The sequence below is a fragment of the Dasypus novemcinctus genome, chromosome 21 (assembly GCF_030445035.2).
Source record: "Dasypus novemcinctus isolate mDasNov1 chromosome 21, mDasNov1.1.hap2, whole genome shotgun sequence".
NCBI lineage: Eukaryota > Metazoa > Chordata > Mammalia > Cingulata > Dasypodidae > Dasypus > Dasypus novemcinctus.
The window spans coordinates 68,965,977-68,993,526 of record NC_080693.1 but is presented as its reverse complement, the minus strand read 5'-3'; the positions used below and the strand labels follow the sequence as shown (position 1 = coordinate 68,993,526).

General features: G+C 40.9%; 1 protein-coding gene across 1 annotated transcript in view; it reads left to right on the top strand.

The window, feature by feature from the left end:
• The window catches only part of ERN1 (endoplasmic reticulum to nucleus signaling 1), an 85,625-nt gene that overhangs the window by 3,642 nt on the left and 54,433 nt on the right, over nt 1-27,550 (top strand). Inside the window, exon 2 of the mRNA XM_004454063.5 lies at nt 23,979-24,099. Within this exon, the coding sequence (XP_004454120.1) occupies nt 23,979-24,099 (121 nt within the window). The remainder of the gene's footprint in view (nt 1-23,978; nt 24,100-27,550) is intronic.

The window sequence follows — 27,550 nt, the reverse complement described above, 5'->3', positions numbered from 1 at the left end:
AAATAGATATAATAGGAGAGAAAAGCCTAATATATCATTTTACTGGATTCAGTTTTTATGTTATGCACAATTAACTTGGGACCTGCAACTGAGCAATATGATTAGAATGTGATGCTGGCTCAAAAAACAAGGATAGTGAATTATAGTCCTTGAATAATAAATATGCCACCAGGATCTATTTCCCAGAAGCAGGGATGTTTTTCCCTCCATCTTTATCTTTACTTATATCCCGTGTTTGGTTTCAGACCTCTCTGCCTCAGAACAACTCATTATCAAAGATACTTAAATGAGTGCAACAGACCAGTACTTGTGGAGAAAAGTAGAACTTAAAACCATCATCATAAGGTCCTTGCTTGATTCCTCTTTTTTAATTTAAGTTACTTTCACACAGTCCTTATATCATTTCTGGTTATTTTATGATCCTTGTTCATGTACAAACACAGCAAATACAACAGTACAAATATGTTCTATATTTCTATTCAGCTTTTTTCAAAGGATGTTGCCTATAACCTGTTAGGAAAAATGTTCTGTGAACACTATTGCATTTGTCACTTTTAGTAGCACCTTCATCCTTACAGAGAGTATATGACCCTTCTTCTCCCAGCCCACAAGTCTTAAGTAATTAGGGTTGGCATCGTAGTAAATTGCCCTTTGCCTAGCCATGACCCTGCTGGGGTCATTTGGGTAGTTTCTGGTTTTTCCACTATTATGATGAAAGGCTTATGTTCTTATTCTTCAAATCTGTAGTGTGCTTGGTAGTAACTGTATGATGACATGAGAAGATTAAAAAAAAATCCTCAAAGTAATAATATACATTGTAGTAAAGTAAGAAAATATAGATAAGCCTTAAGAAAACTTTGACAGTTTTATTGAGGTATAATTCACATCCCATATAATCTACCCACCTAAAGTGCACAGTTCAGTGGTTTTTAGTATATTCACAGAGTTGTGCAACTCTCAGTTCTGGATATTTCATTTAAATGGAATCATACAATAAGCAGTTTTTTGTGACTGACTTCTTTCATTTAGCGTAATGTTTTCAAGGTTCATCCATACCGTAGCATGCCTCAGTGCTTCATTCCATTTTATTGCCAAATAATATTCCGTTGTATGGATACACGACACTTTGTCCTTAGTTAGTTAATGGACATTTGGATGTTTGCTTATTTTTTCTTCTATAAATAAATATGCTATGAACATTTGAGTACAAGTTTTTGTGTAAGGGACATATATTTTCATTTCTCTTGGGTATAGACCTAGGAGTGGAACTGCTGGGTCATATGGTAACTGTTTATCTTTGAGAACCTACCAGACTGTTTTCCCAAGCTGCTATACCATTTTACCTTCCTACCTGCAATGTTTGAGGGTTCCAATTTCTCCACATCACTGTCAACACTTATTAGGTGTTCTTTTTTATTTTTATCATGCTAGAGGGTATGAAGTGGTATCTCATTGTGGTTTTGGTTTGCAGTTCCACTGAAGGCTAATCTTTTAACATGTTGATGTATATGTGTCCAGACTTTTTTCTGTTTGTTTTTTTGTGTATGTGTGCACATATTTACATAGATAATGTTTTTCATCCCCACTCTGGAAGATATAGCTCTTTCTGTGTTAATAAATTTAATTCTGCAACATTATTCTTATCAACTGCATAGTAGTTCTTTCATTGAATGTATCATAATATGATTCAACCATTTAGATATTGAAGTTTTAAATTTTCACTATTCTAAACAATGTGGTGAACCTTCTTGTACTAAACTTTTGCATGCATCTTAACTGCTTAATTATTTTCTTGGGATAAATTCCTAGACCTGAAATTTGCTGGTTGTGTGCACTCTTTTACAGTCACCTCTCTTCCAGCCCCCAAGCTACGTTAGGAGGATGTTTTAAAAAGCACAGACCTGGAAAGTGGATGTGGCTTAGTTGATTGGGCTCCTGTCTACCATATGGAAGGTTCTGGGTTTGATTCCCTGGGCCAGCTGGTGAAGGCAAACTGGCTCACACAGCAAGCTGACTCAAGCGGCAAGTTGGCCTGTGAGGAATGCTGGCTCACGCAGCACTCTGGCCCGAGTGGATAGCTGGTACAGCAAGATGATGCAACAGAAAGAGACACAGAGGAGAAACAATAAGAGACGCAGCAGACCAGGGAGCTGAGGTGGTGCAAGAGATTGAGCACCTCTCTCCCACTCTGGAAGGTCCTAGGATCTGTTTTCAGTGCCGCCTAAGGAGAAGACAAACAGACACAGAGAAGAACACACAGCAAATGGACACAGAGAGCAGACAATGGGGTAGGGGGCAGATAAATAAATAAATCTTTAAAAAATAAAAAGCACAAAACTAACCTTAAATTGGTTTTATTATAGCCGTTTTAAAATAAGCAGTTTTCTTTTAGCAATATGGATTTTAAATCAGTTAAAAATGGGATGTTTAGATTTTGTTCTGTTTATATTTTGAAGTTGCAGATACCCTCAGCAGTCTCTTGATGACAACTTATAGACCAAAGAGCTAATGAGAAAAAATTTTATTCTGATTTGTTTAAGTAACTTGTTTACAGTGTCCTTTGGTTTGCAGTGGTTTCAGGTCAGCTTTCTAGCAGATGTGGCGCCCATGAGCACCCCAAGATACCTCGGAGTCATTCTGTAAGTTTAGTTTTAAGGGTAGCCCACCTCCCACAGCCAGGGTTCTTTCTACAGTCAGTTGTGAGGCCTTTTAAAATTTTGCCTCAAGACTGTTACTAGGGAAGTGGATTTGGCCCAACAGATAGGGCGTCTGCCTACCACATGGGAGGTCCAGGGTTCAAACCCAGGGCCTCCTGACCTGTGTGATGAGCTGGCCCAGTGCAGTGCTGATGCGTGCAAGTAGTGCCGTGCCCCACAGGGTGTCCCCCATGTAGGGGAGCCCCATGCGCAAGGATTGCACCCAGTAAGGAGAGCTGCCCAGCGTGAAAAAGTGCAGACTGCCCAGGGCGGCACAACACACATGGAGAGCTGATGCAGCAAGATGACGCAACAAAAAGAAACACAGATTCCCAGTGCCACTGACAAGAATAAAAGCAGACACAGAAGAACACACAGCAAATGGACACAGAGAACAGACAACTGTGGGGGGTGAAGAAGGGAAATAAATAAATAAATAATAAATCTTTAAAAAATATATATTGTTACTCTATCAAGAGTTGATGCATTGTTTGTCCCTTATGGAGGCTGCAGTTTTCAAAATATGTGGCTTGTCAATATAGCTATTTTACCTAGAAAGAAAGGAGTAGCACATAAAAACCTTTGGTGTTTGTTTTGCTTTGTTTTCCCCACAAATGTATCTGAGCTTATTTAGCCAATGAATGTTGTCCCTTCCAAAATAATCACCCCTACAGAGTCAATTTTCATGTCATACAAATCAGTCTTTTTTTACTTTTGCTACTTCATTTAATAATTCATTTAGCCCATTTAATAATTCAACTTTAAAACAAAAAAGAAACCCTAGAAGGCAAATATTCACTCGTAAGTTCAGTCTTTACATAACTTAAAATATTTCCCAATTCTTTCCAGTCTCTGCTTAAATATAACTCTTACATAGTTTACAGTGCCATTTTGACCAAAATTGTTATTACTCAGCTTAATTACACAATTTATTGAAGACATTTGGATTTGATTTTCAGTTGGTTTGTAAAAAACTAAATCTGTCCTCAAATTTGCACGACTCTTACCACTCATGGGATTCAAAAGTGTATCCTTTGAAGGGGATTTCCAAGAAATTCCAGAAATATTTTGAGCAATGGGAGCACAGATGAAAAAACGTGTAACCTTCCAAGGCAATTAGAATCAGAATTAATTAGACTGCTAGTTCTTGGCAGTTCTAGTCCAGTGATCAGTTTTTTTCCTCACCCTTTTGCACATAAGGAACACCAGTCACGTCTGTCAGTAATAGTGGAACACGTGAGAATCTTGGAGGATGGCGTTTGGGGCATACACCACCCCTCTCTCAGGCATCACCCTCCCCCTTGAAAAATCATTGACCTGCTCTGCCAGAGCAGACAGATGAGGAAGCTGTAGCCAGAGAGGGCTGGTGACCTCTCTAAGGTCATGGGCAGAACCAAACCTTGAACCTAAGCCCCCTGTTTTCCTTTGAAGAGCACCCCCTGCAATGCTTAAGCTCTGGTGTGCTTGTTAAGAACAAATTCAGTCCAGTTAGCTCATTCACTCTGAGGAGTGGACCAAGTCATGTGGCGATGAGGGATGGGGTCTACAGAAGGCCTGGGGCAGATAGGCTTTCTTGTAAGCTTCAGGAGAAATACTGGGATATTGAGTTGGGGCTCCTAAGAGCTTGCCTCTTACCCATTGTTGAAGCAGTTAAAAGATGAAGCACTGAGATGAAAATACTCCCTTCACTTTAGCATCTCCTTCCAGGAGACAGACCATTTTCAACTCTGAAGCCAAATCTTGTGAACATGGAGAGAGTAGAGATTACAAGAGGCCTTTAAACCTAACTCACAGTTTAGGTTCATTTCTTTGCTTGAGGTCTAATAATATCCAAACAGGTGCATGTTTTTCAGTAACATCTCACCCAGTAACATTTTTGTAATAGCAAAATTGAAAGTTCATGTCTTAGAAGACTTTAACCAAAGTTGCTCTTCCCCAGTCACAGCCTTAGCCAAGTAATCCTGAAAAGATAGAACTCTCTAATTAGATGGCTGGCTGGGGGTATTTGCCTTGGCAGAGGTCCCCACCTCCCAAGCAGTTCTGGTACGAGGGAGTGGATCTGTGATGACAGGAGAGAGACTGGCAGTGGCTTTTGGACCACAGTGGAGGAACTCAACTTAGCTGAGGTAGGACCCAGAAGGAGAGTGTAATGAGGGAGAGGAAGGGGCCAGGAAGAGGGATTTGGTAGGGGGGTGGGGGCATCTCCTTTCCCTTGCTGGTTTTTCCTAGAGTGTAGGGAGCCATCTTGCCTATCTTGGCTTCCTCTGTGGCATTTAGTAGGTGAGTAGGCCATATTCTGCAGTGGGCACTTGGCAAATATTGATTGAATTCCTCTTTGAGGTTCCTTAAGACCAAGTCTATAAGGGACTGTTTTACGAATGGGACTGTTCACTTAGGGAAGATTCTGCTTTAGCTGTCCTCTTTAGTGGGATTTCGTCATTTCCCTTCCACAGAATCAGCGGGCCTTCTAGGATACTTGATTGGGTGGGCATGGCCATAGTGTGTGGTGCCCTCTTGACGGGCTCCTCATTTCAGTAGTGAGATTATTTTTCCATTGCCAAATGCTGTGAGATAAATAAATAGCTTATATTTATTCCATGTCAGTTTCAGTTTTCATCCAGCATGCTGTTTCACTATTAAAAAATGAACCTTGATCCAGAGCTGTCCTCTTAGGTATTATTCATGATTCCCCTAGTTAGTATACTAATTTATAATTATAATTCAAAACCACCCCTTTATTCAAAGGATTGTTTTTCCCCTTCTCCTTCAGACGAGGGAATAATTGTTTGTCTAGGCCATAGGAGTGTTTGTCATGGAAATAGAATCTTTTCATACATTTTCTGAACAATTAGCACTGTCACAGCCCAGCAACCTGACATTACCACGAATCTCCAGTTGGGTTGGAGCAGTTGGTTGACCACATAGATCTGGTCTCTCCTCTGTTAAAGAAACTGGGTCATGATTCATGAGGGACCCCTGTGAGTGCGAGAAACACCTGTGTGGAGGGTCATAGCTGTAACCAGGAATGTGTTACTTGAGGCATTGATGGTCACTGCTGTCTCCAGTGAGCCACCTGGAGTGACTTTTTTTAAATAACCCTGCCCAGACCCCAACTCAGGTGAATTAAAGCAGAATCTCTGGGCTAGAGGCTGGCATTGGGTTTTTTTGTTTTTTGTTTTGGTAACTTTTTTTCCCCCAAGTTCTAGGAGACTAATGTGCAGCCAGGTTGTAATCCCTTCAAGTAATCCTGTCTCTTAATCCTTAATAGAGTAGTTACATCTGCATCTCCCAGCTTTTGGCTCAATTTACAGAAAGGTGAGCATTGATATATTCTGCTAATTAGTGGCAGACCTAGAAACCAAGAACTTAGTATTATGGTTTTTTATTTTCTATTATACAATCTTGTCCAACTTTTAAAGAGCAGGTAATTCAAAACAGACGGATATTTTTTTCTCTTTGAGCACTAACTGCTGGAATTGTTTTTCCTGTCAGGTTTAACTGATAACTGGCCTTAATGTTGAAATTATGCTTAACTGTTGAATCAGAAAAATCTTCAGAATTATTTAAAGTTACCTAACACTGATCTTTCTTTCTTTCTTTCTTTCTTTTTCTTTCTTTCTTTCTTTCTTTCTTTCTTTCTTTCTTTCTTTCTTTCTTTCTTTCTTTCTTTCTTTCTTTCTTTCTTTCTTTCTTTCTTTCTTTCTTTCTTTCTTTCTTTCTTTCTTTCTCTTTCTTTCTTTCTTTCTCTTTCTTTTCTTTCTCTCTTTCTCTCTCTGTTTCTTTTCTTTCTCTCTTTCTCTCTCTTTCTTTCTTTCTCTCTCTCTCTTTCCCTCTCTCTCTTTCTCTCTTTCTCTTTCTCTCTCTTTCTTTTCTTTTTCTTTCTTTCTTTCTTTCTTTCTTTTTTTCTTTCTTTTCTTTCTTTCTTTCTCTCTTTCTCTCTTTCATTCTCTCTTTCCTTCTTTCCTTCTCTCTTTCTTTCTTTCTTTCTTTCTTTTCTTTTCTTTCTTTTCTTTTGCCTCTTTCTTGTATTAAAAGATCTAAGATCAAAACTATACTATTTTCTAGGCTCCTTCATAGTACCCTGACTGGTAAAAAATCATCCTTGTGGTATTAAAAGCACCTTCAGTAGCAAGAGTAAAGCAGCTAAGGGGAGAAGAAAGGGAAGAAATTTGTGGAAGGAGTAAGGTAATTAAAGTACAAAAATGATGCATATGAACAAAAAGAAACTCTTTCTGTCAGGATGAGAATGTATATGTTAAAAGCAAATCTCAGGTAGGTAACCATTTGGGCCGTTTTCACTTGACAGTCATGGATATCTGAATATTCATCCACTTTGCCACCTGAGTCGAGCAACCCTTTCCTTGAAGGTTTTGGACAGCAGGTGCCTAGTTGAAAGACCTGACTGTAGAATGCAGGAGGTGACATGTCAGGTGTCTCAGAAACAGCGCTAATCTCAGTTGTTACTTAACGAATTTTATCAGCTGATTTAGAAACCAAAGGAAGCCTGCTCACTTCAAAGCATTGCACAGACTGAGCTGGACCCAATCTATAGCTCCACTGGAACCATAGCAATGAGTTAGGAGGTTACTCTTTGAGGAGAACCTCTGAACTGGCCTCAGCATCTGACTTAACAGAGTTGTGTGAATTCTGGGACCAGGGCTGTGTTTCCAGACTGAACATAATGCTGGACGGAAATCTTGAGTGGCAGCTCCAGTTCTGTACTCCTTGAGTATGTGACTGCATTATGGAAAGACAGAATGGTTCTTCATTCCAGCTGTTTTTAAAATGCAGTTTAAAATAGGCAATCTTTTGTTTGCATATTTGTTTGGATCCATATGATGAACAAGTGTTTTTTCAGTGAAGTAGGAGTCTGGAAGTAAGGGGTTCTGCACTAGCTAGCTGGGAGACTTTGGGAAAATAAGTTATTTCCCCTCTTTTCTCAGCCATAAAACAAGGTAATGGAACTCAAGGATCTGTACAGCAGGCCTGTTTCTCAATGGCTTTCAAAAATTAGCAGTGCCATTTAGTATAAAGTGGCTGGTCCCCCAGCCATCTGCTTGTCTGCTACAACTTCATATTCTCACCTGATAAACTAGAATATGGGAGAACTGCTTTGCTTTGAGCCTCCCAGCTTCCTAGCTCCTGAATGGAGGAGACCCACCCCTCCATTTGTTCATTTGTTCGTTCATTCATTCATTCATTCAACAGTTTTGAGTGCATGTTATGTACCAATCACTGTTCGAGGTGCTTAGGACATATTAGTGAGTGAAACAAAGACCCTCTGCCGCCATGGAACCTGCATCTTCTTGGGAGAGAGACAGACAAAGAAGCAACAACATAATAAATACAAGAGTTATAGAGTGTGAAAAGGTGATAAACACAATGGAAAAAGAGAAAAATCCAACAGAACAAGGGAGATGGGGAGGGTGGGGGCTGGTAAGTAAGTTGCCACGACAGTGGGCTGCGGTCTCATCAGGTATTGTTCACCTGCCCTGCAGGGCCCCACTGCAGCCCGTGGCCTTCCCTGACCAGTCTACTTTCCTAAACCGGGGCCCTTTCTGCGCTCCCAAGTGGGTATCCCACTGTTATGCGTTAGGGTGAATATACAGATCTGTGCTCCAGTTTGTTTCTCACCTGATCTCTGGAGGACTGGTGTTGAGAGTTCTCATGCATGTCCTGAAATCCTGAGCAAATATGATGCACTAAGCACATGTGACTGTTGTCAATTTATAATGATACTGTGACAAGAGACAGTTTAAAATTCTGTCAGAAATCGTCATGACTCAGGGCTCAGAGCCAACAATTCTTTGATTTTTGCAATGACTCTGCTCCTAAATGTGCATGCGGTGCATATATTTTTTATATTAAGCAAAATTAAATTGGTGTTTTTCCATTGTAAAAGTATTTATAACATCCCCAGGTAAATTCAGATACTACAAGAATGCAAAACCAGGTTTGGAGATTCTCTGACCTTGAAGGTACCACCAAACTCTGAACAACCCAGTAACCTTACCCTATAGTTTTGTGAGGGTTTATTTTCCACTTGTTAAGGTCTGGTTTTGCAAAGAAGAAAACGGTTTCCTTTACACATAGAGATTAAGAATGAATTTATCTTTAGTTTTGGTATTCAGCTGCCTGAGGACCAAACCACAGTTGCTTTTAAAACTGACTATATCATCATGGTCTTTTCAATACTTGGAAATCTCTGAGGCTTTTGATGCATGGTTTCAGTTCATACACTTATCTGATTGTGGTTTAGAGAGAAATAGAGATCTCCCTTTCAGTTTAGGTGATGGTTAGTTTTAGAGTTTATATCCTGTGTGTGTTCTTGGGATTCACCCACCCCCTCCCACAAAGCATTAGTTGATTTCTGTAGTATTTTCCCCCTCGCCCTGAACCTTTAAGTTAGAGTGAATCAGATTATTACTAATTTCTAATGTTGTAATATTTCAAGATAAATGGAGACACTGGGATGTTGCAAGACCAGGATTGGGAATGACTAAATTCAAAGGCATCAAGACTTCTAAACTTGCAAATTCTTACGTGGATTTTGGACATGTTTTGATTGGTATTGGATGGGATGAGAAAAATCTACCATCAGGTGTGAAGAGAGATGAGGACCTGGTAAATCATGGGTCATTGTACTTTGGAGCTGAAAGGCAAATCCAACCCAGTCTTTATAGACTCAGAAAATGATGCCCAGAGAAACTGAATGACTTTCCCAGAGCCCGAACCAGAACTCCTATCTCTGTGTCCCATCTCATCCTCTTTCAGCTTCATTCACCCAAAGACATCTACCGGGCATGTGCCAAGTTTATGGAGATATGTGCAGTACTACTTTTTTTTTTTTTTAATTTGGAGTTTCAAGAGGGTAAGTAATAGATTTTGGAGTTATACAGACCCAGGGTAGGCTGAGGAGAGGGAAGACAGCCTGAGCAGGGTAATGTGGGCTCAGAATCAGGAAGGGACTGTTTTAGGGAATTGCTCTAGGCAGGGCCCGGAGATGCTGCCAAGCCAGCAATCAGGAGGCTCAGTTGTGGAACTTGCTGTCTCTCCTTGTATTATACTAATCCTCTGTTAGATGGTCAAAACTCCTTGAAGGCTGGAGTTACAGTCCTTGGGGCTCCAGTGCCTTATCCATAGCACGAACCTTCCTTCTGTATGTATGTAGGATAAAAGAGAGAGTCCATTCTGGGGGTGGGGTTGAAATAAGTGAACTGGCAAGTAAGAGTTGGAAATAGAAGCGTCAGCCAACAGGAAGAAGTGTGAAACAGGGAGTGCCTGGAAGAGATTGATAAATACCCTAAATCCTTGCCAACCTACTTGAGTAATGTGAGACCAGGAGCTGGTGACTTACCTCATTCTAGAAGGTTAGTACCCCAATATTGCTGCCTTGGTAGTAAAAATAGCCCTGGAACTGACTGGGGCTGCAGGGGAGCTGGAGCACCCCCAGGGATTAAGGACAGGCCAGGTTTATCCCCTTGGACCTTCAGAGGGAACTTTTGTTTTTTGTTTTTTTTGTTTTTTTTAAATATTTATTTATTATTATTATTTTTAATTACATTAAAAAAATATATGAGGTCCCATTCAACCCCACCGCCCCCGCCCCCCACTCCCCCCACAGCAACACTCTCTCCCATCATCGTGATACATCCATTGCACCTGGTAAGTTCATCTCTGAGCATCACTGCACCCCATAGTCAATGGTCCACATCATAGCCCAGACTCTCTCACGTTCCATCCAGTGGGTCCTGGGGGGATCTACAGTGTCCCGTAATTGTCCGTGAAGCACTATCCAGGACAACTCCACGTCCTGAAAACGCCTCCACATCTCATCTCTTCCTCCCGTTCCCCACACCCAGCAGCCCCCATGGCTACCGTTCCCACACCCATTCCACATTTTCTCTGTGGACATTGGATTGGTTGTGTCCATTGCACATCTATGTCAAGTGAGGGCTTAGATTCCACATGGGTACTGGATGCACTCTTCCCGCTTCTAGTTGTAGACACTCTAGGCTCCATGTTGTGGTGGTTGACCTTCTTCAACTCCATGTTAGCTGAGTGGAGTAAGTCCAATAAGTCAAAGTGTAGGAGCTGAAGTCTGTTGAGGCTCTGGGCCTGGGTGTCATATTATCAGTGCAGAGATTCAAATCCCCTACATATATCTTAAACCCAGCACCAACTACAATTCCAATAAAGTAGCATGCAAGTCTTGTGAAAAGAGATCCAGAGGGAACTTTTGATCCCATGCGTGGTTGGTGCTGGAGAAGTCCCCAAAGCATCTCAGAAAGCAAGAGACCTTGCATTGGGGTTTGTCCTGGAGGCCATATTTCATCACAAACAGTTGACCTTTTTATTAAACTCTCCCATGAAGTTTGCGTATGTTCTGTTCATATTCTGCTTTTAACCAGCTCTGTAAAATTAGTCTAACATTAGTGTAGATTAAAACACTAGGAAAGACTCATGTAAGGTGTAAATACAATTTCTAATCCATGGTTGGTGTATCAGACGCTTCACCTTAGGGGAGTGGTGTTTACCTCCAGATTTGCTTCACACTGGCATCAACAGCGTGACTTCTTATTCTTTCCTTAGACTGCACAGCAGACAAATACAACATGTGAAAAAAAATTCTGACTTTGTGGCTCATTCTGTATGAGGGTACACTTGGGGCTTCTGTCTACTTCCCCAGCCTACCTTGTCTCACTCCTCCCTCTGCTTTCTCTGTCTACACTGAACCGGGAGGTCCTCAAACACAGCAAATTGTCTCCTGCCTCAGGGCCTTTGCACAAGCTGTTCCCTCTACCCAGGAAATTCTTCCCTTCTTTTGGTTCTTAGCTCAACTGTCACTTCCCTGATCACTGTGATCCTCCCCATCACAAGACCAGATCAGTGTCTCTTACGCTTTCATGGCTCCCTGCCGTCTCTCTCCTAGCACTTCTCCCAATTTGTCATTCTGTGTTTGTGTGATTATTTGATTTCTGAGGTACCCTCTTAGACTGTGTTCTTCTTGAGAAGGGCAGGAATCAAACCTCCTTTGTCGTGATTACATCCTAGTGCCTTCCAGAGTGGTTAACACCACCACAACCGGAAAACAACTGACACATACGTGGTAGTTACTGAATACTAAGCACTGTTCTAAGAACTTTCCATATAGTAACTCATTAAAATCCCAACAACCCTTTTAGGTAGGTGTTGTTATTATGCCCATTCTATAGCTGAGAAACCCAAAACCCAGAGCCTTCCCTTTTAGCCATCACCCTATACTGCCCTGGCACAGCAAATATTCGTTGACTAGTTTAGCATCATCAGAAAATGAGTTATACTACATAACTGAATTTCCAGGTAACTGAAATATAGTTCCAGAACTTAAAATGCATAATAGTGCCTTTTGGCAAAAATCTTTTTAGCAAGTCATACTCCTCTTCCTCCTTAAACATTTTTACCTTCTCTTAATTATCTCAGATTGTTTCTGTGAGCACCAGCTATTGTATTATTACCATCTGCCCATAAGGGTAAGAGATGGGGAGCAATTGAGATATGAGACAAGACTGGATAATCAGGTTCGTGAGTTTTGTTTGCTTTCTGATGATATCTTTGGCTAATAGTAATGTCTTTATTTATCTTTCCTAATATTTCTATAGCTCTTATTTTTAAAATTCTTAACACTTCTTTTGCTTTCTTAGCATTTAGAGCTATGTTGCCTTTCCCAGTTTTCAAAAGAAAAAAACAAATTTGAAGCTTAGTCACCTTACCCCACAATTCAGATATCAGTGTAATAACACTTTTCAGACAAGGAAAAATTGACAATAAGATTGGAAGACGTCCAAGTTAGGCAGTCGCCTGACGAGGATGGTGACTCTAGGAAGAGGTCCCTAGGAAAATTGAGCCTGTTGACTGCAAAGTATGTCCCCTCTCCCATCCCTGCCTAGGACAGCCATTTTCTTTTTGCAAGGGAAAGTTTTATTCTTGTTGGAGTCTGGGAGGGCCTCTTCCTTGAACTCAAAGGTTTGGTATCTCCTTATTGGCAATTCTTTCCTGCTTCTGTTTCCTGCCTACTGCATGATAAGCTGGAGAAAGCAGCGCTGTTCTGTCTTGGCTAATTCCTCTTGCCTAGCCCTGGGTTCTCAGTCCTCAGTTCTCGAGCCTCAACCCTATCGATTCGGTTGTGTCAACTTAGTCTTCCAAGCCATTTCTTATGCTTTTTCTATCCCTGTCCAAATGGGTGATAATTACCTAGAGATGTTTAGAGTTACTTCTCAGAAGAGCACAGGAAACAGAACCCTAAGTTGAGGTTACAGAAATCTGATGATAAAAGATTTTTTTTTCACAGAAAAAGACAATATTCAGATCTGCATGTTTTTTCCCCTTTTTGTGATCATCTTATTCCTTCCTGCTAAGTGGAGCAGTCACAGTCTATTGCATGAGCCTCATTAGTTTATAGATGGCCATTAAAATGGACCTTGCTGTTCAAAGGAGTTGTCCTGTGCTCATCAGTAATGTACATTTCCTTGGCTCTGCCATTAAAAGAATGACTCGCTTCATTAAAGGAATTGGCAGTGGCTACTGCGTCATCACCATCAAAGAGGTGTTTGTGTTGGTTTTTTTTCCCACTTGAAGTGGACTGGGTAAATGTGAGTTGTAAGAGTTTTTTATGGTGGAGAAAGCAGTGATCTTTGACTTTTTTGTAGTGCTATTCCCTCCCACTTAGCTCTATAGTGGAAACTCAGGAATTTTCATCCAGAACATTTTTTTAGACTCCAGTCTATATAATTTGTGGTATTTTATGAAGTACTAGATGTCTATAGAGATCTATAAATTATATTTTGGTCTCACCCAAAAAATTCTACCATCATTTCAAAGCAGAATGCTGATCTTCATTTACTCCTCCCTCCCACCTCTTAGCAAGATTCAGTGGCAAGCATCAGTCCTGAAGTAATTTAAGCTTCTCAGAGAACCATGATTTAAAGCAGTGAAATTATAGTGTGGCATAGTTGGCCAAGGACTAGACAAGGAGGCGGAGCCCTTGGTTCTAGCCCTGTGTCCACAGTTTACTGTCTATGGTCCTGGGGCAAGCCACTTGGCCTCTCTGAGTCAGGATTTCCTCTCCTGTGAAATGGGTAAGGTGATCTCTTTGGCCCTTTTCATCTCTAAAATGTCATATCCCAGAAACCATGAACATTCCCTACCATTTGACCTGTGTTGTATGAGAAAATAATGGAGCCACATGGACTTAAATGGCTGTCCATCCAGTCAGAGAGAGGAGGTAGTATAGGGGACTGGGAAGTGGATAATCCTCAAATGTACTTCAAATCATGTGGATTCCAGCTGAGGGAAGTATCCCAACTAGAGGATGGCAACATCTGGCAAGTGTAGATGGCAATTATGTCATAAATACAGTTGTTTGTAGATTTTTGTTATTGTTAGAGGCACTGGGGATTAAACCTGAGACCTCATACATGGAAAGCAGGCACATACCCACTGAGCTACGCCCACTCCTGTAGATAATTTTGATTTATCTAGAGCATTTATCCACTTTCAAATTGACCCCGACATCCCACCCTGCCCAAGAAATCTTTTACTAAGCAAAGAGCAAAATTGAGAGTTTCAGATTAGTTGCCATTTTCAAGACTGAAAAACTTGGTGTCTAACTGAGTCTTCTCTTTGGAATTTTCATATAAGGGTTTCTTGATAATAGGTTTGTATGTATGCTCAAATGGATAAAATTGGATTTTTTGGTATGGGTGGTGGTGACTATGTGAATTTACAGTCTAGTCAGACTTTTAGTAGTTTAGTTGGTTTAAGATGCTTCTCCAGTAAGGTAAGTGAGCCTGCTAGATTTCTCAGTTTTTACAAGATCTAAATTGCTGCTGTTTCCTGTTGGGAAGACAACAGAGTGTTATGGCGATGTCTGCATTCTAAAACTCAGCCACTGAATGATTTGTATAACCTTGGGTTTTTGTTTTCATATCTATAAAATGTGAGGCTTGGCCCAGATTCCCTGGGTTTGCTCAGGGCCCTTTGGGGTTTGACACCAGCCAAAGAACAAGGGCTTGTTTTTGGACCAAGGTGTGATAAAGGGCTGCAAGCAGTACCTTTCCTGCCAAGTGGATTTCCTCTCCCATGGTGGTGCTATAAGAGGGCTGAGGGACCATGAAACAAACAGAACTGTGAACTGCGGCTGCTTGGATTCATGCACTTAGTGTGGGGCCCAGGTCAGGGGAAATATATTCACCTGTTGTGAAATTAGCACACCTTTGTGCTCAGGAATAAAGTGGATTTATGAGGAACTTATAAAGGTGTGTGCCCACCTTGGTGGACATATTTGGCCCTGGGCCCTTCCATTCCCAGTGGGACCCTCTGGTCTGGGGAAGGGAAGGAGCTGTGGCTCTGAGGTCTAACCTGGGCTACAGTGAGGGACTGGAATAAGGAGAAAGCCAGGGCGGGGGGAGTTTCTGGAATGGCTAAATGGTTATCCCAGGATGTGTAGGGCAGATGGAATCCCAGGCTACTCGCTCCCATCTGATTCTCAGTTTTATGAGGAACTTTTTATTATTAAAGAGAAATAATCTAAACTGAAGAATTGTAACTGTTTCAGTGGTGGTTAATTACACCACACACCAGAATTGCCACAAATACTAGTCGAATTCTCAGCTGCTTAGTTTGGAAACCACACAGTGCTGTTCAGTTAGGCCTTGTCTTTTACTGCATCCCAACCAGATACTTGACTCTAATCCAAAGCAAATGTCATGGCTACCTTTATTGATGTAATATCAGGAAACATAACAGCCGATGGGCTGGTTAGAAGGAACTATATGGTTGATGGTTTAAATGAAGTATAACAGAATTTGGAATGATTTTGTAGTCAACTGAAATCCTTAAAACTTATGCACAATTAAACAAGAAAAGTTGCTTAAAATTGCCAATGTTTTAATTTTCTTCTTTATTCCAATTCAGTAGACAGAAGACTAAAAATAAAAAGGTTTCTGTTATCACTGTGTACAGATGACTATATAGAAGTCCCCATATTTGGAGATAAGCACTTTGCTTCTCTGTTGAATCAGACATGTAAGTACAATGGGGGCTGGTGGGAGAAGGGCTTGATTAGAAGAAAAAAAAAAAATATATATATATATATATATTTAAATCTGTCTAAGCAGACCTTTACATAAAATACTTTTAAAGGTGGGCTTTTGAGAGCTGAGAGTTTAGCTTATTCTCCTGTTCAGCATGAGGCTTACTTCTACTCATGTGGGCCTTATGTATCAATGAGAGAGCTTTACATACTTGGTCTGTGCTGGCATTTACCAGACAGTGATTTCAGTATTGTCCTGAATTCTTGATGGTTTTGGCCGTCATCAGACACAGCCATCTTCAGTCGTGATTAAATGGCATTAGAGTGACAGCACTCTGCTAGGTACTTTCGCAAAGCAGCCAGAATTCCAACTAGCCAGGCCTTGTTAGAGTTTATAGTCTGAAGTAGATGATATCACAGCAAATAGAATTGTGGACCCACGTGTCCTTTTTTTTCTTCTCATATTTCGTTTACTGCCTGCCAAGGGACTGTTAGAGAATATTATTTTGAGTTGCTTCTTCCTCTTGGATTGGCATATTTCGTAGGTTGTATGCTTTGGTTTTTGTTTTGTTTTGTTTCTCCTTCAGCAAGTCCTATAGGACTGGCATCTTGTTATGCCAGAAAGGATCTTACTGATACCTCTTAAAATCAGCTGATCTAGCCTGTGGCTTTCAGCCTCCAGCATACAGCACACTGAGCCAATCTTCTCACCCGTCAGACACTACCTCCTCACCCACGGCCTTACACACACACACACACACACACAGTCTTATCTTGCCCCCTGTTTTAGGTCCTTTGGCTTAGGCAAATCCCTCTGCAGAGAGTGCCCTTCCCTGTCCAATACATTATTGCTAAGGTTTATAACGATAAATTCTGCTTCCTTGGCACATTCTAATTCACTTGAAACATATTATTCTGCATTTGTTGACATGCGTCTTTAGTTGATTACAAGAGTTCATATGTCCTAACCAGATAGTAAGATAAAATACCTTGGGAATCTTTCTTATACGAGCCTTCCCTCACTCGCATGCCTGTTTCAAGTCTTATGTGTAATACTGTAATATATACTCCTTAACCAACCAAAATGAACCTTGAAGTCAGCTTACCTTTGCTTTATACCTCTGTGGCTGGTCATCTAGTGGATTTGAGCTCTGGTCTGGCAAGCAGCCTAGTTGTTGGTGGCAGGTTGTAGGTTCCAGGAAGTTAGGTACCCATATTGTGTCACGATATGCCATTGGAAACACAACAGTATCTTGCTAGTATTGTACTTTTAGTGTGGAGAATGGTTTTCTTAGCCTTTAGCAAACCTAAGTAAATAAATAAGTCCTAAAATTAAGGTTATGCAGTATAACAGTAATCTAATGATCATGGTGGGGGGTGGGGGGTGGGAAGGATTTTTAAAAATTCAGCCTCTGAACAAATCCTAGAAATCATTGTGGTGCTCCTTAAAGGAAAAAAAATCATTTTGTCATAGCCAGATTACTGTGTTCTAATATTATAAAATATAGTCTGTGGGGTAGAGATGGGAAGGAGAGAAGATTCATAGAAAATATTTTTATTTTAACTACCTTTAGTGTTTTTACTATACTAAACTATCAGTGCAGTGTTACTATACAAATTTAACTTTTACACATGTGCAGTTGGGTTAGACTTGATTGGTTTAAAGGACACCTCAGAAATGTATGGCTCTTGTTTACATTGGGTCTTCTATATGTGTGCGTGTACCTCTTTTGCGGGAGTAGAATACACCAGTTTTTAAAATACAACAGATGTTGCAATATTCATCAAGGTTAGATCATTTTAGGAAACTGTGGGTATTAAACGTTTGTGTGCACACAGCACCACCTCTTCCCACTGACTTAGAGATGAAATGTTTATGCTATTTTTATTAACTATATTTCTGACCCTTGTCATTGGAGTACCAGTTAATCTGGGAAATGTTTCTTTTTTCTTCTTTAAATTTTTTAATGTTTATCTTTTTTATTATACTTACCATGGAACACTTCAAAAAATAAGTTACAATAATTTCAAAATGCAATCCTTGGACTCATATATCTTTTCTAATTATACCCAATCAATATCTAGAAATGTATACAGACACTAAGTCAACTAATGAATAAAATAAGTGAAATAACTATGTAATCTACAAATCTTGGGTGGAATCATGCATGATCAGGTAAGCCACTTTCCTACCACAAGTGTTTTTAAACGTGATTCACATTTGTTTCAGTCACATACACATCCATTGCAAGAGTTAAAGTAGACTGCTGATGCTAGCAACTTTAAACTATGATCTTTGATACCATAAAAGAAAATTTAGTTTAATATAAAGAAATTCAAGAAGAAAATTTTAGGACCCTTAATCAGAAGTTTTAAATGTTTGCTGTACTACTTTGGCATAAACAAAGGTTCAAGTAAGGCTAAGAAAGAAATGTTTCCCTTTCCCATTGAAGACATGATCCAAAAAGTAGGCAAAACAGGCCTTCTGTAGGAAAGTGTTGGCCCTTATGATGTTACAAAGAAAGGTCTCCTTAGATTAGAAACTAACCAAGTTTAAAAAGCTTTAGCCAATGTTACAAAAACATATTTAGAGTAATATTTATGAATATAAGCATAATAGGATGTTTTTTGTTGTCGTTCTTGTTTTGCCTTCTATAAACAATCATCTTTGAAATGCAAAAGGTGGGTTCCAACTTGTGGTTCTTCTCTGATGTGAGAAGTGAGAATCTGCAAGGGTACACACAGATTCACCTTCTCAAAGTATTCTTTGGAAGCAGTCTCATTTGTCTTGATTGTAGGAGAATCTGGTGACCAGTTTGCCGGGCAGACTTCTCCATGGATCTACACAAACCGGAATGCCTTCGCCCTGTGTTGACTTGCCAGGCTTCATAGTCCTTGGTGATTTCCAACTCCTTCGTTCTGGTCCTCAGCTGGGCACTTCCAGAGTTACCATCTCGCATCACCTCAATGAGAGGGCTTGCATGGACAGAATCTCTCTTTCGTGAGGCCCAGTTAGCTAATGGATGTCTACTTTTAGGCTAGACTGGATTACCTGCCACTGCCACTCTCACCCTCCACAGTGCTATTGTGATTACTTCCTAGAAGCCACCATCAAATCCAGGGACACAAGTCCCATTAGTTTTTTAAAACGAGTCTGATTCTAGCTAGCTACCTTGAAGCAGATCTACAGAATCAGCAGCTTTCTTATATTTCATCTTTTCCAAGTTTGCAAAATTTTCAGGCCCTCTGGAAACTAGTATGTATGGCTCTGGAGTTTATTGCTATTTTTATGCATTGTAGAGAAAACAGAACACTGAAGACTAAAATGGCTGGGCACAGATAATGGATACGTTAATTACAGTGAAGACGTGTTTTTAAGATGTTTTCAGCTGTGTTCAGTATAGCAAAAGGCATCTGGAAGCTTACTCAATGCATATTAGCTATAGCAACAATATTTGAAGCAGGCATTTTCATGCTTTAAAAAAAATGTGTGGAGAAAAAGCTAGAGAATTTATGTCATATTAATTTGCCTTGTGAGAGAATAACACTGTTCAGAGTGACTGCCCAGGCATTCCAATTTGAAAGAATCGAGAGTCTTAAAAGAAGAACTCGTCAGTTGTGATAGGGTTTATAATGTCACTGTTGATATCATGATTAAGAATCCAAGCTCTCAGTTGCTAAATTCAACTTCTAGGTAACTTTCTATTTTTGCGATTTTCAGAGACTATTACACGATTAGTGTTTTTATTTCAATTCAGCCAACCATAGATAATTGCTCTTCCTGTGGTTTCCAAGATGCTCAGACAGGCAGGTGGCTTTTGTTTCCACACTAGCCTCCGAAGCAGCATGGATACGTTTTAGTAAATATTGACCCTTTTTAGCATTAATGCTTGTGATAAGATCCACTTGGGGGTAGTTAGTTCATTATAGTTACACTGTGGCCTTTAACAGCAATGGCAGATCTGTTCTTGGTGCACACTTTCTTATTGGGAGCCCTCTGTGTGTTTAAACTTTTGTCCTATGTTTGGGGGATATTAATGATGCAACATGGTTGAGTTGCCTAATATCCTGAGATGGAAAGCATTTCGCCTAAAATTGAGGAGCTTGGTAAAGCTCCTTTCAATTCTAGCTTCTCTCCTACCTGCTAACTTGTCTATATCCATTATATTTTATGAAAAATTCATTATAAATTACTTACATGAAAATATTTTATAAAATGTAAAAGATAGAGGAGAAAAAACTTGCTATATTTTTGTAATATTTTCTTATCTTTTTTCTGTATTTTTAAAATAGCCGTGTGTGTTAGCACTGCTTTGTTTACAAGTGAAGAAACCTAATAAACCTAATTCCAACTGACTGAAGCCAAGAGGGGAAATTATTGCAAAGATTGGGGTGTCTCTGAGCCCAAGGACAGCAATATGGCTAGGCCCAAGGGGCAGCAGAAGCCACAGACTCAATCCCAATCTTTCAGCCGTATTTCTTCTCACGCTTCTTTGTGTCTACATTCTTGTCTTTCTCTTGCTCATCTTGCCATTTCCACATAATGGAAAACATATTCGCAGAGATCTCTTTCTTTGTCTTCCTTCTTTCCACTTCACTCACCCAGAGAGTCCAACCCAATTCTTTTGTGATCCCAAGACCTGTTGTACAAATGTTTTTTTCCAGTTGGAAAAACCAGGGGAGTCAGGGAGGGAGGAACAGAGGAGGGCTCAGCAGGAAATACCACCTCTTGGCTCCCAGCTATGCCCACACCTTCTCTTTTCATTGATTCAGTCTCCAAACTGCCCCTACCTAATGTAATCCAGCCATCACATCAAACTGCAAGCCCATTCCCCCTTCCTTAGTGGGCTACAACTCACACGCTCATTTAGCTACAGCCCCCACAATCTGGCCATGGGGATGCCGTTCTCCAGGCCCAGGTGCTCTGGCCACACATGCTCCTCATGTGCCTTGTCACTGTCTACCCTGTGTCTGAAATAATCTTCACCCCCTCCTAAATAGTAGGTATGGATGATGTAGCAGTTTGGTACTATTGATGAATTCCAAAAAGAAATATTGGATTATGTTTGTAACCTGGTCTTTTCCTCTGGGCATATGAGATTATATTGGATTAAATTATCTTAATCAAGTAAACCTCTTGTGTCAGTAAGGTGTTGAGTCCCTGCCCCTTGGTGGGTGGGGACTTGCAGATAAAAGACCAGGCAAAAAGACAGAGTTGGAGGGGTTTTGATGTTGGAGTTTGATGCTGAAGCCTTAAGCTGGGAGCCCCAGGTAGTAAGCACATAGAGGAAAGAGAAGCAAGCCCCAAGAAGAAGCAAGCCCTGGGAAGAAAGGATTCCTGAACCCAGAGAGAAGCAAAACACTGGAAGGGAGGAACCCAGGAAGCTGGAACCCTTGCAGACGTCGGCAGCCATCTTGCTCCAACACGTGAAAATAGACTTTGGTGAGGGAAGTGACTTATGCTTTATGGCCTGTAAGCTCCCACCCCAAATAAATACCCTTTATAAAAACCAACCAATTTTTGGTATTTTGCATTAGCACCCCTTTGGCTAATACAGATGACCTTCAGATCCTTATTAGGGCAGACACCACTGCTTAGAGGCTTCTGTTTCCCTAACCCCAGTTGTACTCAGAGAGTAATTTCCTAATTCTGAAGGTAGAATTAAAGTAGATTCTTTTTCTTCAAACTTTAAGCTTTACATAGAACACAGACTCAGGAGATGGCAATAAAGCTTGTTGTTTCTCCCATTCCAGGTGAGTGTACCCTGGTACTGGGCAAAGCGAAGGGCTAAACCTCTTCCCCTCCAGGCAGGGCACACGTAAGATGGGGGGCAAGCGAGGCTCTGGCAGCTGCTTTACTCTCTTTGCCAGGTCTCCACTGTGGAAAAGGAATGCAGGGGTGGGAGTGTTTGTCCAGCTACCTTGCGCTGCCCTGGAGTGAGCCATTGGGGCTTTCCTTTTTAAGGGACTACCTGGTGACATCATGGTTCTTGACAGGAGTGACCAGGCATTCCGGGGTCAGGGTCCCATGCACAAGTAACCCTCAGTCCTTTTAAGTTGTATTTCTAAAAGTCAACCGTATCTCTATATTTCAAAAGGAGCATTTGTGCCAAAATTCAAACAGTTGCACTATAGTAAATGGGATTGGCCTGTTTTAAATTCAAGACCCACGGAAATCAACTAATTTGCAGGACAGGAAGAAACAAAGAAAGGACACAGGAAGAGAGAATCTCATTACCAGGGTGCACTGCTGCATGAGCCCGTACCACAAAAGGGTTGTCCTCGGAAACCTTCCAGCTGTCACCTACACAGGCATGAGTGCGTGTGCACATGCACACAAATGCTGCTCAAAAGGAAATTGTGTGGGTGAGGGTAGTTCCAGTAAAGCCAGAGGACAGACAGACCAAAAAAAAAAAAAAAACCTGTCCTGTCCAGAACAGCTGTAACCACAGTGTACAATAAATTCTGGACTCTGTATTTTTCACTCAGTAATGCGTTATAATGTTATAAACATTCTTCTATATTGTAGATTTTTCCAAGTGCTATTTTAATGATTACCTAATATTCCATTGAATGTTTATCATAATTTATTTAGTTATTTGGACATTATTGGAACTTTAGTTCTTTCCTGTTTTTTTTGTTTATAAATGAGATGTAATGATACAATGTTCTTGTATACAGCTTTTCCCATATCTGGAATTTTTAGGGTAGTTTAAGGTATGAACATTTTTATTCTAGAGAGATTGCACTAATTTATAATTTTCAATTATAAATGAAAATTATAAATTAGTGCAATCTAGCAGTGGATGAGAAAGTGAATTTTACTACCTTTGACTTTTTTTTTTTAAATGTTTAAAAATTTTCTTAAAAATTGTACTAATTGTATGACAAGTCCATGATTTAACTTAGGGTTTTCAGTTTGCATAGTACAGTTCCATGGACTTTTAATTCTGTTACCATATATACAATCCAACATTTCCCCTTTTAATCACATTCAGATACGTATTTCAGTGCTGTTAATTATATTCACAATTCTGTGCCATTACCAGCCATTACCAAAACATCTCCATCATTCCAAAATAGGAACCTATACTTTTTAAGCCTTAACTTCCCATTCCCTATGCCCATCCCTAATTCATTGCTTTTAAAAATCTCATAGGTGAATGGGGGATTTGGGGGTGTCGGCATTCTTCTTTATCATGGAGTCTTGCTAGACAATCCAGTTTTAGAAAGTCATAGGTATGTAAAAAATTAAATTTAAAAAAGTCATGTAATGGAGAAAAGCAAATCAGTTAGAAAACTGAGCATGTTTCCTCCCCTCTGTTTCAGTGGAGGCTGCCCACAGCTTTTCTCAGAATTTCTGTCCTTTTCATGGTTAGGTCATAAGCCTTTTTGCCTGCACATAGGATGACAGCTTAGCTAGGGTAAGGAGTTCTGGGCTCCAGTCCTGACTCAGCTGTTGTCTAGCTGTGCCCCTTTGGTGGGAATCTAGTCTCTCTAACCTCAGTTTCTTTCTTTTTTCTTTTTTTGAGGTACCAGGACTGGGGATTGAACCCAGGACCTTGTATGTGGGAGACCAGCAGTCTCTGTGCTTGTTGTTGTTTTTTTTTTGTTTTGTTTTTAAAGATTTATTTATTTATTTATTTAATTCCCCTCCCCTCCCCCGGTTGTCTGTTCTCTGTGTCTATTTGCTGCGTCTTGTTTCTTTGTCCGCTTCTGTTGTCGTCAGTGGCACGGGAAGTGTGGGCGGCACCATTCCTCGGCAGGCTGCTCCCTCCTTCGCGCTGGGCGTCTCCTTATGGGGTGCACTCCTTGCGCGTGGGACTCCCCTACGCGAGGGACACCCCTGTTGGTAGGGCACTCCTTGCGCGCATCAGCACTGCGCTTGGGCCAGCTCCACACGGGTCAAGGGGGCCCGGGGCTTGAACCACGGACCTCCCATGTGGTAGACGGACGCCCTAACCACTGGGCCAAAGTCCCTTTCCCATGTTGTTGTTTTTTAGGAGGCACTGGGAACAGAAACCAGGGCCTCCCATGTGGGAGGCACGCCCTCAACTGCTTGAGCCACATCCACTCCTATAACCTCAGTTTCTTCATCAGTAAGACAGAGGATTTTAGAAAGATAACTTTTGGGGTGGGAATCTCTGTTTATACATTCCCAAGGTAAAGAATCATATTCATCATGAGGAATCTTCTACATCTCCTTGCAGATTTTTGGAAGTAGCAGCACAGTGACACTTCCTGAAACCTTGTTGTTTGTGTCGACCCTGGATGGAAGTCTGCATGCTGTAAGCAAGAGGACAGGTTCAATTAAATGGACCTTAAAAGAAGGTAATTTGGGTATGATCCTTGGGTGACTCAGCTGCTTCTGAGTAAACATATCCCAGAAAACGAGAAACACAGCTTTATATCATTTAATAAAATAAAAAAGAAGAATGAGGTCAAAGAGAGGAGTAGGAATTACATTTGAAGGGTGTGTTTGCAACTCAAATTGTGATTATCTACTAAGTGCGTCAGTTGAAGAGGCATGTTTCTCTGTAGCTTTTTTTCTTTTTGCTCCTGTCCAGACTTCACATTTTAAGTGGATCTAGGTTTTTTATTAATGGCTCTGGCTGGTTGGTTTTATGAAGACATGCTTCATTAGATTTTTTTGTACATTCTAACGATTAGAATCTTATCATCATAATTAAAAAGGTTATCTTCCCAACACCTCAAATTACTCATTTGTTTTTATAAAGAGACCGAAATAATTGAGGGCTGCTAGATTTGACATTCATCCAAGTTAGCTGCTTTATTGAGTCTTTATGATGAGGAAAGTAAAGACTGAGCTTCTTTCACACGCTTCCTGTCTTAGGATGTTGTCTTCTGGGGATAGTTAGCGGAGTTGAGGCCTACAACTAGGAAACAGTGTTTAATTTCCAAAGTAATCTACCCAGATAAAGCCAAGAGAGTTCTAGAATATGGAGCTTTCACAGTCATCTCCAATTATTCTGTCCAGTAATAATTCCCATTTGGCCTACGTCAGGGTTTGACCAGCATGTTCTCTTTTGTCACTAGTCTATGACTCATTATTTTCATGAGCACTGCACATGTTTTGCTTTCCGTAATAAAATGTTCCAAAACAGTATTCTAGATGGAAAAATATTGTCATATATCATAAGGTCATACATAATCTTGTCCATGTTTTATGGTTTTTGAAGAACAAACTGGCTTGTTTTAGTTAAGTTCAGCCCTGGATACTAGTAGCTTCAATTTGTATTTCTATACAAAGATTAACAGTTGTAATGTATAGAGACCATGACTTTTCTTTTTTTTTTTCTTCTTGTGTCTTTTGTTGCGTCAGCTTGCTGCACCTGCCTTGCTCATTTTCTTTAGGAGGCACCAGGAACTGCTGTTTCCAGCTTTTGTTGTGTCTCTCATTATGTTTTCCTTCTTGTGCTTCTTGTTGTGTCAGCTTGCTGCATCTGCCCATCATGCCAGCTTGTTATCTTCTTTAGCACCGGGAGGCACTGGGAACTGAACTATGGACCTTCTGTGTGGTAGGTGGGAGCTCAGTTGCCTGAGCCACATCTGCTTCCTGACCATGACTTTCAACTGAATTTTAATCTTGCAATTAAAATTAAAGGCTTCAAAGTTGGTATTTCTAAACTTTTAATTTGTAAATAAATTGTAAAGGTATCCAGGTCCTGGTTTAGGTCTTGAGGGTGCAGCAAGGGAGCAAAACAGAATCCTTGCCCTCAGGGAGCTTTCATTTTAATGGGGAGACAGACAAGGAAATAAACAACATGTTAATCATCAGAGCTATGGGAGTACCAGGTGGTCTAGGGGTGTTGCAGTTTTAAACAGGGACAGCCCCATTGAGAAAGCATCAGTTAGGAAAGATCTAAAGGGGGCAAGGGAGTCTTGTAGACAGAAGGCATCTTAGGAACAAAGGCCCGAGGTGTGGAGGGGTCTTTGGTGTATAAAGGAAGAGCTTGGACATCAGTGGGGCCAGTGTGGAGTCAGGAGGGAGGGAGAGAGTGCTGGGAAAGGAGCTCAGGGATAATGGGACTGGTAATGGAGGGAGGAGGAATCCAGTGCCCTCTTGTTAGCACATTTGTTATAACAACACCCCTACTACTGTCCTGGATTGAAATTTATAGATGGTGACCTACCTTTACACACAATTTCAAAAGGAAATAAATATATTATCCAGTTGATCATCTAAAATGGAAATAATAGGAAAGTAATTTTGTTACATGTTAGCATTTCATCTAACATGCACATGCTCAGATGCACACTGACACTGCCCCTGTGAGCAGAGTCCCCATAAATGCAGACTCAGCTGCCATGAGTGGCATTACCTATGTCACCGATTTTGAAGATAGTGAATGATTCTTGGTAATGTTCCAAACAAAAAGAGTACAGTCTTAACAGACTTACACAGAGTTACATATTGAGAAAATTCAATATCTGAATGTATACAAAAAAGTACTTTTGTGCTTATGTCTGAAAAACAGTCAGCTTGTAGCCTCAAGTAATTATTAAAGTTTTTTGACCATTGGCTTATCTGGCAGACCTCTACAGAGGCGTGTCCATGTGGGGCGGTCCTCGATTATACAGGCCGGCCTGGCCTCCCTGCCTGCCATACTTGGTGCCTGTATTTTTTTTAAATATATTTTTTATTAATTTTTGAAAGATACATAGATCACACAAAATGTTACATTAAAAAAATATAGGAGATTCCCATATGCCCCTTTCCCCATACCCCTCACTTTTCCCACATCAACAACTTCTTTCATTAGTGTGGTACATTCACTGCATTTTTTTTTTCAAAGATTTATTTTTTATTTATTTCTCTCCCCTTCCCCACCCCCACTTGTCTGCTCTCTGTGTCCATTCACTGTATATTCTTCTGTGTCCGCTAATATTCTTGTCAGCGGCACCAGGAATCTATGTCTTTTTGTTGTGTCATCTTGCTGTGTCAGCTCTCCATGTGTGCAGCGCCATTCCTGGGCAGGCTGCACTTTTTTTGCCCTGGGTGGCTCTCCTTACGGGGTGCACTCCTTGCGCTTGGGGCTCCCCTATGCGGGGGACACCCCTGCGTGGCAGGGCACTCCTTGCGCGCATCAGCACTGCGTGTGGGTCAGCTCACCACATGGGTTAGGAGGCCCTGGGTTTGAACCTTGGACCTCCCATGTGGTAGGTGGACACCCTATCCATTGGGCCAAATCCACTTCCCCATTCATTGCATTTGATGAATGCATTTTGGAGCACTACTACACAGCATGGATTATAGTTTATGTTGTAGTTTACACTCTCCCCCAGTGCATCAGTGGGCTATGGCAGGATATATAATGTCCTGCATCTGTCCCTGCAACATCATTCAGGACAACTCCAAGTCCCGAAAATGCCCCCCATCACACCTCCTTTTCCCTCTCCCAGCCTTCAGCAACTCCAGTGGCCACTGCCTCCACATCAATGATACAGTTTCTTCCATTACTAGTCACAATAATTCTGTAGTAGAATATCAGTAAGTCCACTCTAATCCATATTTTATTCCTCCATCCTGAGGACCCTGGGGTGGTGATGCCCACTGTACCCCTCAATTGAGAGGGGGCTTCAATCCTACATAGCTGTTGATGGGGCTCTCATGCCCACAGCTGTAAACTCTCTTGGTTCCTTGGTGTGGTGGTTGCCCATCCTTACCTCCCTGTCAGCTGACCTGGGAAAGTCCAACGAACTGGAGAGTAGGTGCTGCAATACTGCTGAGGCTCAAAGTGGCACATGACAGCCCAGAGAT